Raw genomic sequence first — 17,036 nt, 5'->3', positions numbered from 1 at the left:
AGAAGGAAAGAAAGAAAAAAAATGAACACATTTGTTGGCTTTGGTGAAATAGTAGTAACTGGTGAGCTATAGAAGAACTGCTTAGCATAATGGTCCAGTTAGAAGACAGTAAATGAAAGTAGAAAAGAAATGAGAGAGAGGCTGGGAATATGGCCTAGTGGCAAGAATGCTTGCCTCCTATACATGAAGCCCTAGGTTCTATTACTCAGCACCACGCTGTGGCTCAAGTTGGCAGAATGCTAGCATTGAGCAGAAAGAAGCCAGGGACAGTGCTTAGGCTCTGAGTTCAAGCCCCAGGACTGGCAAAAAAAAAAAAAAAAGAAAGAAAGAAGAGAGAGAGAAAGTATGGAAGTAAGAAGAGACAGGTCTAGGAAGAGGAAAATCACTTGTATAAAAAATCTATGAGGTGATTTATTAGTTTATTCTGGCCACTATAATAAAACACTACACACTGAGTGGTTTTAACAACAGAAATTTACTTTCTCATAGTTCTGGAGACTGTCTCCACAGGGCTTTCCTCATGCAGGGGGAGACAGAGTGTTGTTGTTTTTTCTTATAAGGAAATGAATCCTATGATATTAGAGGACCCTCCCTTATGACCTCACTTAATTTCATTATTTCCTTTGAGGCTCTGTCTCCAAATACAGTCACACGTGAATATGGAGAGTTGAGATGGGGCCACAAACTTTCAGCCCACATTGGAAAGGTCAACATGTGAGAAACTGAACAGAGACTAGCGTGGTTCAAACATACTGAACAATGAGGAGAATGCCTGAGAAGTCAGAGAGAGAGAGAGAGAGAGAGAGAGAGAGAGAGAGAGAGAGAGAGGACCAGGACACAGTTGTCATAGGTACAAAAGGAGTGTAGACTTCATTTACAGTAACATAAGAAGCTACTAAACAGCTGAGAAGTAAAATGATACAGTTGTGGATATATTTGAAGAAATAACCCTGTGTAGTGTATTGTTACACACCTAGAATCCTGCCTTCCAAATACTTTATGGAAAACAGTTTGAGAAGGAGCAAGTGTTGGAGCAACACACTGACAGTAACATTTGTAGAAAATTTAGGAAGAGATGAGGACAAATCTAGAGCAGCCCTGAGCTTGAGGACAATGGATTTGTGGATGTTCCAATCACCACTGCTCTCTAACATCCTTCAATTCCCACTGCACCTGGTGAGTCTGGCCAGTTGATAGGGTGAACTAACTGAAGCAGAGACCTGACTTCCAAAATCACACACACACACACACACACACACACACACACACACACACACACACACACACACACTGGGCTAGATTGACACCCAGATCTTCTCATTTCCAGCCTTATCTCCTTCTCACTGGCCATGAGCTGGCACTAAAAATATTCTATGAGAGATTGCCAAGGTAGTGTGACATGGTAGACATGAGCCTTTTGGAAGTCTTGAGTCTTCCCCTTTGCTGGAAGCATAGTGTTTGCATTAGGAATTAGGAAACCATCCTTTTTTTTTTTTTTTTGCCAGTCCTGGGGCTTGGACTCAGGGCCTGAGCACTGTCCCTGGCTTCTTTTTTGCTCAAGGCTAGCACTCTGCCACTTGAGCCACAGCGCCGCTTCTGGCCGTTTTCTGTATATGTGGTGCTGGGGAATCGAACCTAGGGCCTCGTGTATCCGAGACAGGCACTCTTGCCACTAGGCTATATCCCCAGCCCAGAAACCATCCTTTTTGTTGACACATTTTTTTTAGTCTTGTTTTGAGGAGGCTCCTGTGGTCATTAACAACAAATTATTTGACCCTATTGGCTCCAAAATTGAGAAGTTTATCCTAAATGCTTGCCATAAAGACCATTCTAGCTTTAAAACAAAAAAAAAAGTAAGTGAACATAAGGAATAGGATAGCTAGCATTTGTCCCAGTTTTCTTAGTGTTAATGTAAGAAGTTCTGCATAAGTAGTATTTGCCACTGTTGTTGCCAGAAAGCACTGCTCAGCCATGTTTTCCTCCTTGTCTTGGATGTTGAGAGGCTGAAAGGATCGCTGCCCCGTGCTGTGGACTGCAATCAAGCACAGGCTAGCCTCCAAAAGAAAATGCCAGCTGCTTCCAGCTCAGCCCAGCCTGTTCCTGCAGCACCTGTTCTCTGGGTTGTGGGGAAACCTTGTCATAAACGGAAAGTGAGGGAGAATATTATTCCTCTCCCAGAGACCGCTCCTACACCATCCATCCCCCAGATTGCATTTGTGGAAATAGTAACTTCAGAAAATTGATTATAAGTATTAGGTGGTTTTTTTCGCTACCTTGCAGGAAGCACCGGACTTGAATTAGGAAACACTCCTCTCTATTGACATATGGTTTTACTCTGCTTTTTTGGAAGGGGTTGTTGACTGTTTGCTTTTGTGCTGGAATTCAACCCTCATACATACTAAAACAATTGTTGTACCACTAAGCTGTATCTCCAGCCTGACCAGATTTACTTTTAAAGGTTGGCCCAAGACATTGATGTGACCTTAAATTAACTATCTGTCATGATAGGCAATTCATATTTTATGATGAATTCATAGTTAAAAGTAATAAATTGAGTTAAAGTCATCTCCCTTGAAGGCATAGTGACTTAGCTTTGGCAAGGGTTAATTTTGGACCTGAAGACCTTGCAAAAGAGCTTCGCAATGAAAGGACAAATTCTGTGAAATTGGAAGCCTGCAGTGCTAAATTACTTCTCGCCAGAATTTCTACCCTACTTAGCTAGGAGATTAAGATTGATTGTCCTTTCCTGTTGATTAAATAGTTGTGAACACAGCAATTAACTAAAATGAGAGTTAATAAAGGGCCTTTCTCCTCAGGTTACCAGTCCATCTCTCTAGAACCATTTTCCTTTCAGAGGGAATCACCATTTGCTTTCTAATTGCTTCTTTTATTCCACTTTGGACTTGTTAACATGAATGTGTAAGTTTTCATTTGGCACTATCAAACCAGACCAGAAAGACTGAAGGGCCTAGTGGTATAGTAAATAAATATTTGCATATAACCTAATGGCCTTGCAATGCATCACAGCTCTCTCTCTCTCTCTCTCTCTCTCTCTCTCTTTCTCTCTCTCTTTCTGTCCTTTCTGTCTCTCTCCCTTCTTCCTCCTCCCCCCCTTCTCTCCTTTGTTTGTTTGTTTTGGACTTTCTGTCAGCCTTGTTAGGTACCATTGTTCCTTTGAGAATATAGAGACAGAGAAAAAGAAATCAGTGGTCCCCCAGAGCCTTGACTAAAATGCAAGGCAGGTTCCTATTCCAGGTCCTGTCATTTCCATAGCAAAATGTTCTTTCTCTAATCACACCTTTCTCTGAAGCAGTGTTTCTCAACATAGGATCACTAGGGGAATTTTAAAGAAATGTGGTTGCCAGGACCTTCTTTAAACCAATTAAATCAGAAGCTCCATGGGCAGATGCAGGTATATGTTTCTCAAAGGCTCCACAGATTCATTTACCTCAGCCTTTCCTGTTTCCTAGCCCTCACGATTCTACATGTGCCAGAGAAGAGAGTCTATTTCAGAGTTTAGTAAGATGAATTCATTATCACTAGTTCTACAACGATGAGCCTGCTAGCTTACTACTGACTGCTACCTACTACATACTTAGTACTTCTTATGTGCTGAACATTTTTCCTGTCTTCTCCCTAGTTGCCACAAGACTCCTGTTTAACAGATCAAGTAAGGTTTACTCCTATAAGCCTTAGTTATTTATCAGGATCATACATTGTCTTACAAAGTAACACCAGGATCCAGAGCCAGGAAGGTCTATCTTCTAGAATCTTCTATCATCTTTCCACTAATCTTGTGTATTGTTGTTCCTTATTCCTCATGACTTGAAAAAGCACAGGTTTTAGGGGGAAATAAGAAGCCAGTGTCACCAGGGTCCAGCCTGCAGTTCTAAGGGAAATAGCTGAAAAACCAAGTTATGGAAGAGATGGTAGAAGACTGATTCTTGGGGATTTATCCAGGAGGCAACAGGAAATCACTGATATTTTGTCAGCAGGAGAGATGAATATATGAAGAAAATGATGTTTTAGGAACATGAGCTAGAATTGTAGAAATATAAGTAGTAAAAAGGGTGCAATTTTCCCTGCTGCCAGGCTGCAATTGAAGAGAAGTCTGGGGCTTACCATAGGAAGATGTTTTATGAAGCATCTCCATAAAGAGGATAGATGATAAGATAGGTGAGAGGTATGTTATATAAGGAAGAAGGAAGAAAGCTATTTTATCTTTTCAATGGGCCATAGAGGAAACTTGGGCAATTGGATTGACTGCTGGCAGATGAATTTGCTATGAGTGATTTAAAAGCCAGGGCAAGGGCCTCATTCATTATGCTGTGTTTGCAGTCATCCTTGGCCTGCCAGCACCATCTCCAGAGGAAGCCACATTTCCCTCATCACTATTCTCATCTTCACTAACTGCATTTTAGTTTTTAAAACAACTGTATTGAGGTATAATTTGACTACCATAAAAGTCTATCCATTCTAAGTATACAATCCAATTATTCTTACTAACTTACATTATGTGATTACTGCCATCCAGTTTTCAAATATATCCATTACCACAGAATGATCCTCACCCCCACCCCCTGCTAATTTTTGGCAAGTCCTCATTTCTGCTCTAGCCCCAGACAAATATAAATTGGCTTTCTGTCACTATATATTTCCCTTTTCTGAGTCTGTCATATAATATTGAAGTCTTTTATATATGGCTTCTTTTATTTGGCATAATGTTTTTAAGGGTTATCCATGTTGATATTTATATTAATCATTCATTACTCTTTTGAGTAAAAAATAGATTGCACTGGTTAGATACACTACTTTTTTATTCATTCACCAGTCACTTAACAATAGAATTGTTTAATTGGGCTATTATGAGTAATACTGCTATGAGTATTTACACACAAGTCTTTACAATGACCTTTCTCCTAAGATTCCTAGGAGCCTAGTGCCAGTGGCTCATGACTGTAATCCTAGCTACTCAGGAAGCTGAGATCTGAGAACTGAGGTTTGAAGCCAGCCTGGGCAGGAAAGTCTGTGTGAATCTATCTCCACTTAACCACCCCCCCCCCCCAAAAAAATAAATAAACCAAAAGTGGAACTGTGGCTCAAGTGATAGAGCACCAGCCTTGAGCAAAAAAGCTAAGGGATATACCCAGGCCCTGAATTCAAGCCCTAATGTTGGCAGGAAGAAAAAGAGAGAGAGGAGTGAAATAGCTGACTCGTATGTTATATTTATGTTTTATTTTGTTTATTTTCTTTTGACAATATTGGAGTTTTTCATCTCATGGTATTTTTGCCTTCTAGGCTGACATTCTACCACTTGAGCCACATTGCTAGCCCTTTGTGCATTAGTTATTTTCAAGTCAGCTCTCAAACTGGGTGGTCCTCAGACCATTCTCCTAAGAGGCCATACCATTTTACTTTTCCACATCCGTACCAACACAAGCTGTTGTCTGTTTTTTGTATGTCGTTCTAATATTGTGATTTTCATGTGCATTTTCCTGTGACTAATGGTGCTGAGCCTCAGTTTATATGCTCATTCATTCTATATCTTGTTTGGTAAAATGTTTATTCAAATATTTTTAAATTGTATTGATCACTTATATATGTATGTATGTATGTATGTATGTATGTATGTATGTATGTATGTATGTATTTGCCAGTTTAGGGGCTTGGGACTCAGGGTCTGGACACTATCCCTGAGCTTCTTTTGCCTAAGGCTAGCACTTTACCATTTGAACCACAGTGCCACTTCCAGCACTTTTTGTTTATGTGGTGCTGAGGACTCAAACCCAGGGCTTCATGCATGCTAGGCAAGCACTACCCCTAAGCCACATTCCAAGCCCTTATTCAAATATTTTAATTAACAAATTAATTAATTGCATTAATAGTAATAACTAATTACATGACTGAGGTCTGAGCCTAGGGCTTCATGCATGTTAAGCAAGTGTTCTACCGCTGACCTACATCCCCTACCCTTTTAATTATATTTTGTTTTTGAGACAAGGTCTCAATGCTAACTTTGCTCAGGCTTGCCTAGACCTCAAGATCCTCCTACTTCTATCTCCCAAGTTGCTAAGATTAACGCATGCTCCACTACATCTTCCTCTGTGTGTGTGTGCGCGCGTGTGTGCGTGCATGTGTGTGTGTGTGTGTGTGTGTGTGTGTGTGTGAGTTCGACTTGAACTCAGGGCCTGGGCACTGTCCCTGAGCTTCTTTGGCTCAAGGCTATCAGTCTATCACTTGAGCCATAGTGCCACTTCCAGCCTTTTCCAAGTAGTTCACTGGAGATAAGAATCTCGCAAACTTTCCTGCCCAGGCTGGCATTTCAGTTCAAACCACATGCCAATAGACTCAGAAATTACAGCTTATAGTCTGAATGGCCCAATTTACAGCAACATATACTTTTAGTTTCCCTTTTAACATCCACAGAGCTCTAGGGATAATCTTACTCTAGTTTTATTCTTAGACATCTCTGGGTTTTTTACTAAAATGATTACCAAGAAAAAATGTTTCATACTTCTCTCTAAGAAGACTATCTAAGCCAGGCACCAGAGGTTCTCACCTATCATCCATGCTACTCAGGAGGCTGAGAGCTAAAGATTGTGGTTCAAGGCCAGCAGGGGCAGAAAAGTCCATGAGACTCTTATAGCCATTAACTATCCCAAATAATCCAGAAGTGGAGCTCTCAAGTGGTAGAGTGCTAGCCTTGAGCACAAGAAGCCCAGGGAAATCACCCAAGCCCTGAGTTCAAGCCCCATGACTAACACACACAAATACATACACACATACGAAGGCCATCTAAAATTCTAAGCCCCATAAAACCATCACCATGTCTAGTGCAACTTTATTCCTCACTGTTCTTGGCATAGTACCAAGTGGTTAGTAAGTACTCAATAAATATTCTTCATTGTATCTATATAATAAAAACAAAGTGTTATCCATAATAACAAAAACAGCCTGGTACTGGCACAAAAACAGACCCAAGGATCAATGGAATAGGGTAGAAGACCCAGAAATAAAACCACATCTTACAGTCAGCTGATATTTGACAAAGGAGCCAAAGTCATACAATGGAAAACTATTTTCAACTACAGGTGCTGGGAAAACTGGGCAGCCACATGCAGAAAACTCAAAGGGAACCCTAGCCTGTCACCATGCACTAACATCAACTCAAAATGGATTAAAGACCTCAACATCAGACCTGAAACTCTGACTCTACTGCAGGACAGTAGGAGAGACACTAGAACTTATAGGCATAGGCAGGAACTTCCTGAACAAAGTTCCAAGGGCACAACAGGTTAGAGAGAGACTTGACAAATGGGACTACATTAATATAAAAAGTTCCTGCACAGCTAAAGACATAGCTACTAAGCTAGAAAGACAGCCAACCAATTGGAAAAAGATTTTCACCAGCATTGCAACAAACAAAGGCCCAATATCCATCATATACAGAGAGCTCAAGAAACTAATTATTCCCAAGCCTAATAAACCAATCAATAAATGGGCAAGTGAACTAAAGAGAGACTTCATAGGAGAAGAAAAAAATGGCAAAGAAACACATGAGGAAATGTTCAACATCCCTGGCAGTAAAGGAAATACAAATAAAAACAACACTGAGATTACCACCTTCCCCCAGTTAGAATGGCCTATACTCTGAACTCAGGCAACAACAAATGCTGGAGTGGATGCCGAGAAAGAGGAACCCTATTGCACTGCTGGTGGGAATGTAAACTGGTATAACCATTCTGGAGAGCTGTCTGGAGGTTCCTCAAAAAAAAAAAAAAACATAGATATACCCTTGATCCAGTCATACCGCTCCTAAGCATATACCCAGAGCAACAGGATCCAGGATACGACAAGGACACCTGCACCTCCATGTTCATTGCTGCACTGTTCACAATAGCCAAGAAATGGAAACAACCCACATGCCCCACTGCAGATGAATGGATCCAAAAAATGTGGTACCTGTATACAATGGAATTCTACACATGTTGAGTGAGACAAGCCAAGAACAGAGATACAAAGGAAGCATGATCTCCTTGATATGCAGGTGTTGGAATTAAATAACAAAGAGACATGAGAAAGCAAACAGGACCCAAGATATCAATCACAGTGAGACCAGGAAAGGTTAGTCTTGGGAGAAAGACATCAAAAAGTAAAATCCAAACACTACTTCATATGTTCCTAAGATAACATCCAGACTGAAAAGAACTCCAAAGATAAGGAAGCAGAGGACTTCTTTTTTTTTTTTTTGGCCAGTCCTGGGCCTTGGACTCAGGGCCTGAGCACTGTCCCTGGCTTCCTTTTTGCTCAAGGCTAGCACTCTGCCACTTGAGCCACAGCGCCACTTCTGGCCGTTTTCTGTATATGTGGTGCTGGGGAATCAAACCCAGGGCCTCATGTATACGAGGCAAGCTCTCTTGCCACTAGGCCATATCCCCAGCCCCTAGCAGAGGACTTCTTAATTAGTCTTATAGTATTTAGAGGACCTTATATTCTTTACCCTCACATATGGTGTATACACATACCCATCTGAGGGAAGCTGGGAGGAGGGCACAGAATGAGTGGAAAATGAGTGGAAAAAAAAACACAGTAGAGGGGGCCCAATAGCTGTAATGGATATTGATGAAAGCAAACTAAACAACTCAAAGGCATTGCAGGAAGGGAAGAAATGAGAGACAAAGAAGGAACAGATTACACTAAGCAAAAGGAAAGAAATGTACATATCATCTGATCTGGAATTAATTGTTTTATTGTTAATAATCATACAATTCATAAGCATTGTAGACTAGAATGACAATGTCCATCACTGGGAAGGTTAAGAAAAATGATGAAGGGGGGACGAGTTGGGGGGGGAGGGAAGGTAGGAGAAAAATGAGGAAAGGGAGTAAGAAGTATGACAAGATAAGGTACATGTATCCATGTACCTTAAGTATCTAAGTGTAACCCTTCTGTACATCATCATGACAATAAAAATTAGGAATGATATGGAAAAAGTGTTAGATATTTGGATTTAATAGTGAAGTAATATGATTTGTATTCACTGTTTTCCCAGGCCATGAAATGAATAACCATTCTGTTCAGCTGTTTCTCTCTCCTCCCTCCCTCTCCCCCCTCCTCTCTCTCTCTCTCTCTCTCTCTCTCTCTCTCTCCCCCCTTAGATAATTGCAGGGTAACCATTCTTGTCTTTAAGTGTAGCATTTAATGTTTCACAAAAAAAAACAAAACAACCTAGCAAACATTAGAGATTTGTTTTCAGAATAGGAAATATTTTTCTACCATATTCTTTCTGTTTTAAGAATTTTATGAGTGTCTGTGTATGCACACACATGCAAACATGCATGCACACAAGAGTGCATGTATGTGTTTTTGTGTTATGTGTTTTTGTGTTTTGTATATGCTGGTCCTGGGATTTGAACTTGGTCTAGAAACTGTCCCTGAGCATTTTTTTTCTCAAGGCTAGCACTTTACCACTTGAGCCACAGCTCCACTTCTGCCTTGTTGGTGGTTAATTGGAGTTAAGAGTCTTACAAACTTCTGGCTTCAAACAATGATCCTCAGATCTCAGCCTCCTGAGCAGCTAGGATTACATTCATGAGCCACCAGTGCCCAGGAATGCTATTTAAATATATATATCACTCTACCTCTTGAGCCAAGCCTCTAGTTCTGGTTTTTACTGGTTAATTGGAAATAAGAGTCTTTTGGATGTGTCTGCCCAGACCATCTTAGAGCTGAGATCTTTAAATCTGAGTAGCTAGGATTATAGGCATAGGCTACCAATTCATTAATAACTTTTAAATTGAGGTAATGAACAGCTTTTTTTGCGCTTGGGTTTTGCTAAGCCATCCTTTGTATATCACTGACTTTAGTGACTTTCTAATTGGCTTAAGCTTCAGAAAGCTTAGCTGGCCTAAAAACAGACTATTAAAATGGAAGTCCTGACTCCAATGTTACTTCTTCAGACATATAGCAGATAAGCAGCTTCAGCCTACTTAGGACATGCCATGAATAGTGTGATGATTTAAAAAGCACAGTTAAAAATATTTTCATGAAAAATAGCCAGCCATCACTGCAAGCAGCTTTGTGTTGAAATGTACATATTGAAGGGAAGCAATTAGCCAGTTTGCTTTTCTCAAGATAATGTTCTAAAATTTTATTCTCCTGTAATGTACAAATTTGACTAGTTTATTCAGTCTGTTCTAGATACAAGCACTAATTCCTGACTTACAGACATAAAGATTGGTACCTAATTTTTGCATTTCAGTTGTTTTACTACAGCCCTTGCCTTATCATCTCTTTCAGGGTCTGACATTTCAGGAAGTGGAAAATTTCTTTACTTTCCTAAAGAACATTAATGATGTGGATACTGCCCTGAGCTTTTACCATATGGCTGGAGCATCTCTTGATAAAGGTAATGAAACCCAAAAGTTCTTTCTTGAAGATATAAACATTGAATCTGTAATCTGATTCAGTGACTACCTTTCTTTAAAATGTCAGTTTCTATCTGGGAATGTGGCTTGCCTAGCAGGCATGAAGCCTTGGGTTCGATTCCTCCCTACCACATAAACAGAAAATGCTGGAAGTGGCACTGTGGCTCAACTGGTAAAGTGCTAGTCTTAGGCAAAAGGAGCTCAGGGATAGTGTCCAGACCCTGAGTTCAAGCCCCCAAACTGGCAAAAAATAATAATAATTAATGAATAACTTAAACATTAGTTTTTCTTAGCATTATCTTGTGATTTGTCTTGTTGGCATCATATGAGCCTTCCACTTCATTCCAGCAGCTCTGCCTCACTGTGTTAAGGTATTGTCAGGGCACCTGCCCATTTTGTAGTGATTAGCTTGGAAATAGGCATCAATACAAAGGCCAAGTGCAGGGAACTACAGAACTTAGAGCCAGAGCCAGGGTGTATATAATGTAAGCTAAGGACAGTCTGCAATTATGTCTTTGAACAAAAGGAATGGTTTGCTTTACCTCTTTGGTTAAATATTTTTAAGATAAAGTCATATGTTAGGGGTATTGCTTGTTGTCCATGTACTTGCTTTGCATGTATGAGACTCTGAATTTGATCCCCACCACTGCAAAAATAAAGCAAGAAATAAGGATAAAATCATGACTCTGAGAATGGTGCCCCCTGATGGCTTACTTGATATAAATTCATTTTTAATTTCCATACATGAGAGAATCAAGGGATTTAAAGCAATTTTCTTCCCCAGAATTTTAAGATAAAAATTTCAAACATTCAGAATGGTTGAGAGAATTATTTAAAGAGCACCTGTATCTAGTTCCATTAACATCTTGTAGTATTTGCTATATTCTATACTGTACATGTCTTTGGCCTAGTAGTTATCAACCTATTTTATTTGTGATGCATTCAGATTTGTAGCCATAAGCGTTCTTCACTACTAAGTTCTTTATGATAGTAATATTGTTAACTGAAGTTTGAATGTGCTTAAAGTTCCTTCTTGGGGGCTGGGAATATGGCCTAGTGGTAAAGTGCTCACCTCGTATACATGAAGCCCTGGGTTCGATTCCTCAGCACCACATATATAGAAAAAGCCAGCAGTGGCGCTGTGGCTCAAGTGGTAGAGTGCTAGCCTTGAGCAAAAAGAAGCCAGGGACAGTACTCAGGCCTTGAGTTCAAGCCTCAGGCCTGGCAAAAAACTAAACTAAACTAAAGTTCCTTCTTGCCACTCTAGTTTCTGTCCCTACTCACCAATAAGCAGCCTTTATTCTGTGTCTGTGTCTGTGTCTATACACATACACATATACATGTGTATAAAGTCTTGGATCATATTCACCTCTGCCTTTACCCTCTCCATTAACCTTACCACCTCTCACTGCTTCCTACCCCCACGCAGTCTTCATTTTACTTTCCCATCATTCATTTGCTAAGATTTACATTCAACATATAAGAGAGATCATGTGCTATTTGTCTTTCTTTCTTTTTTTTTGCCAGTCCTGGGCTTGGACTCAGGGCCTGAGCACTCTCCCTGGCTTCTTTTTGCTCAAGGCTAGCACTCTGCCACTGGAGTCACAGCGCCACTTCTGGCCATTTTCTGTATATGTGGTGCTGGGGAATCGAACCCAGGGCTTCAAGTATACGAGGCAAGCGCTCTTGCCACTAGGCCATATCCCCAGCCCTATTTGTCTTTCTTAGTCTGGGTTATTTTACTATATATCATGATCTCTAGTTCCAGCCATTTTCTTGCAAATGACATAATTTCATTCTTCTTTGTGGCTGAATAATTGTATATACATACCATATTTTCAGTTGATGGGCACCTGGGCTGATTTCGTGATTTGGCTGCTTAAGCATAGATGCACAGGTATCTCAATTATATGATGACTTACATTCCTTCAGGTATATCCCAGCAGTAGCATGGCAGGATCATATGGTAGGTCTATCTTTGTTTTCTTTGAAGAGCCTCGATGCCAATTTCCATAGTAGTTGCACTATATTACATTCCTGCCAAGAGTAGATGAGAGTCCTATTTCCCACATCCTCATTTGCTGCTGTATTCTTGATGACGATTCAGACAGGTGAGATGGAATCTCATTGTGTTCTCCCCTCTTTAAACATTTAGACTTGATGTCTGCTTTATCTTCTTCCATATGAAACAGATAAAGCTATCAGTACTGTTAACAGTTCATATACTGGGCTGTGTATAGAAGAACTAGTGTATGCTCAGCTATCGTTTCTAAGTCCTTTTCCTGTACCACCTGTTCCTGTCATTTGAAGATTCTCCTTCTACTCAAGTCCTAGGCCTTGATTTTAGGCCTCCATGTTCCTGACAGTCACACTAGTGACTCTTCTATAGCAGGCCACTACTCCTCTCCTCACAAAACTGTGGGGTTTCACAGCTGAGATGAATCTTATGTTATAAACATGCTCTCCAAGAGTCACTAGAGTCACAAAGATAGACATGAAAATAAAGAATTGTGGTAGCAAGGCAAATTTTACTTCTGCAGAAGGGTGTACCATCCGCCAGGAATCTGTCAAATAAGCACACAGAGCAGGCAGGCTGCTCCCCTTTTTATTCCTAACACAGCAGGCTCTGTCCCTCTGCTCAGATTGGTTGAGTTTAGGTTCATAATCTCCAGATTGGCTAGTTTGAATAGAGTTAAGATGTATTTACATAAGGTGACCATTAAAAGACTTTGGAAGATTAACAGTAAGCAACTAATCTCAGAATATACCTACCCCCTCTGCTATTTCTTGAACAGTCTGGGGAGTGTCTTCTGAAATGTGTCTTAATTCCATCTTAGAAAAACCAGTTAAGACAAAAGCTTACATTTCAAAAATCCTTCCTTATCCCAAAAGTTCTTCTTTTTCATTTCTGTACTTGCTAATAATATCTTAGCAAAATAATCAAGAGCTGAGCTACCTGGACAAAGTAAGAATTTTTAAGCAATCCACCATCTACTTTGATAGCAAAGACATTTTTTCTCATACTTAGCAGAAGTGAAAGGTACACTGGTTAAGAGTGTAGGCTCTGGGGGATATAGCCTAGTGGCGAGAGCGCTTGCCTCATATACATGAAGCCCTGGGTTCGATTCCCCAGCTCCACATATACAGAAAATGGCCAGAAGTGGCGCTGTGACTCAAGTGGCAGAGTGCTAGCCCTGAGCAAAAAGAAGCCAGGGACAGTGCTCAGGCCCCTGAGTCCAAGCCCCAGGACTGGCAAAAAAAAAAAAAGAGTGTAGGCTCTGAAGTCATACTGCCCAGGCTTACATCTTGGCTCCATCATTTACTAGCTGGGTAGCTTTGGCAATTCCTGAATTTATTTTCAATGTTTTTATAAAAAAGAAAAAATACCTACCTCATAGGGTTGTTGTGAGAATAAATCCACATAAAGCTCTTAGCCTTGTGCCTGTTGTTTGGTGAACATTTAATAAATGGCAGCTACTTGGAGTTGATCATAGAAAGAGAATGGGGTGTGGGTCACCCATTTACTGAGCCAAAAGCACAGGTTCTCACTGGGCACAGAGTTCCACCTCAGAATACTCATGGTCAGGCAGGGGCAAAAGTTGAGTTTGAGTATACAAACAGTTCCAGCTTGATGAGGCAAGTGCTGATTAACCATAGAAGGATCTAGAAGCTTACAGGTGGCCCTAACATATGCTGCTGGAAGCAGAAAAGAGTAGATAGAGCAGGGGTACCGAAAGGAGTCCTTTTTGTCTGGTTTCTCAATTTTAGTTTCTCTCAATCTTAGCTGCCTTTATTTTTTCCAAAAGGTTAGGACCTTCAAATTGGCAGCTTTTAGAGGCCCTGGAACTCTCTCTTCCTTGGCTAGTGTAAAGCCTGCAAACGAGTCTTTAGACATAATTTAGCACTGCTTCCCAAACAGCATTAGGAAGAACACACTATACTGCAATATGGTAATGGTTCTTCTGAGAGTTTTAGAAGAAAAATGTTCTATGGTTCAATAAAGTTTGGAAAATACCAAACTGTAGAATTTCTTCCTTGCAGCACTGTTCCTGCCAGCTTTTAATCTGCTAATGTGTATTGTTAATCTCCAAAAGAGGGCTATAATTCACGAACTCAATTTTCTTCTATTGTTTTTGTCATACTAGCATTTAAACTCAAAGCCTCATACTTGGTAGAAAGTGATGAACCACTGTAAGCCCCGGTCCTTGCTTCTAGCACCTTTACAAAGTTAACATGCCCCTGAACAGTGTGAGAGACCCAGATAGCTAGCATGACCCAGTCCTAAAATTGAACGTTTCATTGGAGTTTAGTTTCTGCATGGTCCATGACAACTCAGAGTGAAGTGTCTGTAGGGAATTCTGACCACTGAAAGCAACAATTTTTCTCCATGAAAAAGTACGTTTTCACTCTTTTGTCATCTTTAGGTCATGAGGAACCAGTTCTATTGCTCATTAATATGCATGCTGGGCATAACATTCAATCTATTACTTCTCATGAGCTGTCTGAATTATTTACATAGTCTGCTGAAGAAGGTAATGAGAAATTGAACATGACTTCTTTCTCAATGGCTTCCTATGATGAACTAATTAAAAATCATTTGAGCTGTAGCTCAAGAATGAGCTATGGCCTATAAATCTCAGAATAGTCCTATTTCTGCCAGGAGAATCAAAGCTTCAGGAAAGCCCCAATTCACAACACCTCAGGATATCATAAATTTGGTAAAATCATGGATTGTTATATCTCTCAGGTACTTTGAACTATAATACTATTTAGGCCCCAGCCAAATTCTCCTTAGATCGAACATTCTAATTTGTCATATAAGTGTCTGTAATTCTATCAGTCCTGGGGCTTGAACTCAGGGCCTGGGCACTGTCCCTGAGATTCTTTTGCTCAAGGCTAGCAATCTACCATTTGAGACACAATGCCACTTCTGGCTTTTTCTGTGTATATGGCACTGAAGAATCAAACCCAGGGCTTCATGCATGCTAGGCAAGCACTAAGCCACATTCCCAACCCATGTCTGTAATTCTTTACAATTAATATATATACATATATAGCTTACTTTATTGTCTGATAGGTCAAGAGAATAAACAGTAAAAGCATTAACATGACTCCTGAAGGATGTTCTTGGCAACTGAAATTATTCTTAGTTTTTTTTTTATTGTTTTGTTTTGTTTTGTTTTTTGCCAGTCCTGGGCCTTGGACTCAGGGCCTGAGCACTGTTCCTAGCTTCTTTTCACTCAAGGCTAGCACTCTGCCACTTGAGCCACAGCGCCACTTCTGGCCGTTTTCTGTATATGTGGTGCTGGGGAATTGAACCCAGGGCTTCATGTATATGAGGCAAGCACTCTTGCCACTAGGCCATATCCCCAGCCCCTCTTTGTTTTGTTTTTTTTTAACTATCAAATTTTAACTCTGTGTGTGTGTGTGTGTGTGTGTGTGTGTGTTGCTTGAACTCAAGACCTGAATGCTGTCCCTTAGGTCACAATGCTGTGCTTTATGTCTGTTCTTTCTCTTAATCCTTAAGACCTGGAAGATAAGTGGTAGTGTGCCTATTTTCTAGTCCCAAAGTCTATAGATTTTCCATGTGTCATTTTGCCCCTTAGCGTATTTCAAGATTAGAGTCTAGAAGTCCTTGCTGAAGCATGATCCAGGAAGCATAGCAGATCCACCATTTGGATTGCCTTTAACTAGGAGTCAGTCAATCTTAGAGTCAAAATGATGTCCAATTGGTAAGCTGTAGTGTTTTGGAGGGAATGCCCTTCTGAGTCTAGAATATGATATTGTCCCCTGCAGCTCTCTGTTCTGTTTGGGAGCAGTTTCTCCAGCTTAGCCACCCTCTGGCATCTGTAATGCTTACTTTATAGTGACAGAGCCTAGGAGTGGCCTGTTCTAGATGCATGCATGTCTCATGGAGGAACATCTCACACACATCTGTGTTCTTTTCTTTCTAACTTGATCACTTTTCCACATCTCAAAACACAAAAACCTAAAGTCACTTAAGTAAAGTCATGTCACAAGGATAGTTTGTACTAAGTGGTCAGTTTAGCAACACTGAAGTGTTGGCTCCAGATGCGGACTCTTCAGCCTCCAAAGATCCAGATGTTCTAGTGTGTCTGTGGTTTGTGATACTTGTAGAAGCTGTTCTAACATCCAGTGCTTTTCCACCATAACCTTGAATTGAGCCCTTGTTACTAATTAGTCATCTTGAGAAAACCTTTTAAATTCTCAAAACCTTAGTGTTTTTTTAGCTTATAGAATGATATTAGAACATTTGTTTCAAGGCTACTGTGAAAGTCAAGAGTTACATTAACTTGGCATTATAACAGTACCCAGATATCTGTCTCATTTTCATTCTTACCTTATTATAGAGCTAATAGACAAGAAAAACCATCCCAATATGATAACTAAGTTAAAAGAAAAAATTAAAATAGAAAAGAGGGTGAGATGTAGAGCTTAATGGTAGACAATTTGCTTAACATTAGAGAAGGTTCTGGATTGTAGGCATGGCTCAGTTGGTAGATGTCGGGACCTGGACGATCCCTTTCTCCCCGATCTCCCGGGGAAAATGCTTGAACCCCAAAATCTATGAAAGAGCACTCGGCCTTG

General features: G+C 40.4%; 1 protein-coding gene across 1 annotated transcript in view; it reads left to right on the top strand.

Moving 5' to 3' along the window:
- The window catches only part of Micu1 (mitochondrial calcium uptake 1), a 149,765-nt gene that overhangs the window by 121,922 nt on the left and 10,807 nt on the right, over positions 1-17,036 (top strand). Inside the window, exon 10 of the mRNA XM_048338988.1 lies at positions 10,300-10,408. Coding sequence (XP_048194945.1) covers positions 10,300-10,408 — 109 coding nt within the window. The remainder of the gene's footprint in view (positions 1-10,299; positions 10,409-17,036) is intronic.

Source organism: Perognathus longimembris, chromosome 2 (assembly GCF_023159225.1).
Source record: "Perognathus longimembris pacificus isolate PPM17 chromosome 2, ASM2315922v1, whole genome shotgun sequence".
Lineage (NCBI taxonomy): Eukaryota > Metazoa > Chordata > Mammalia > Rodentia > Heteromyidae > Perognathus > Perognathus longimembris.
This window is presented reverse-complemented; position numbering and strand designations above follow the sequence as displayed.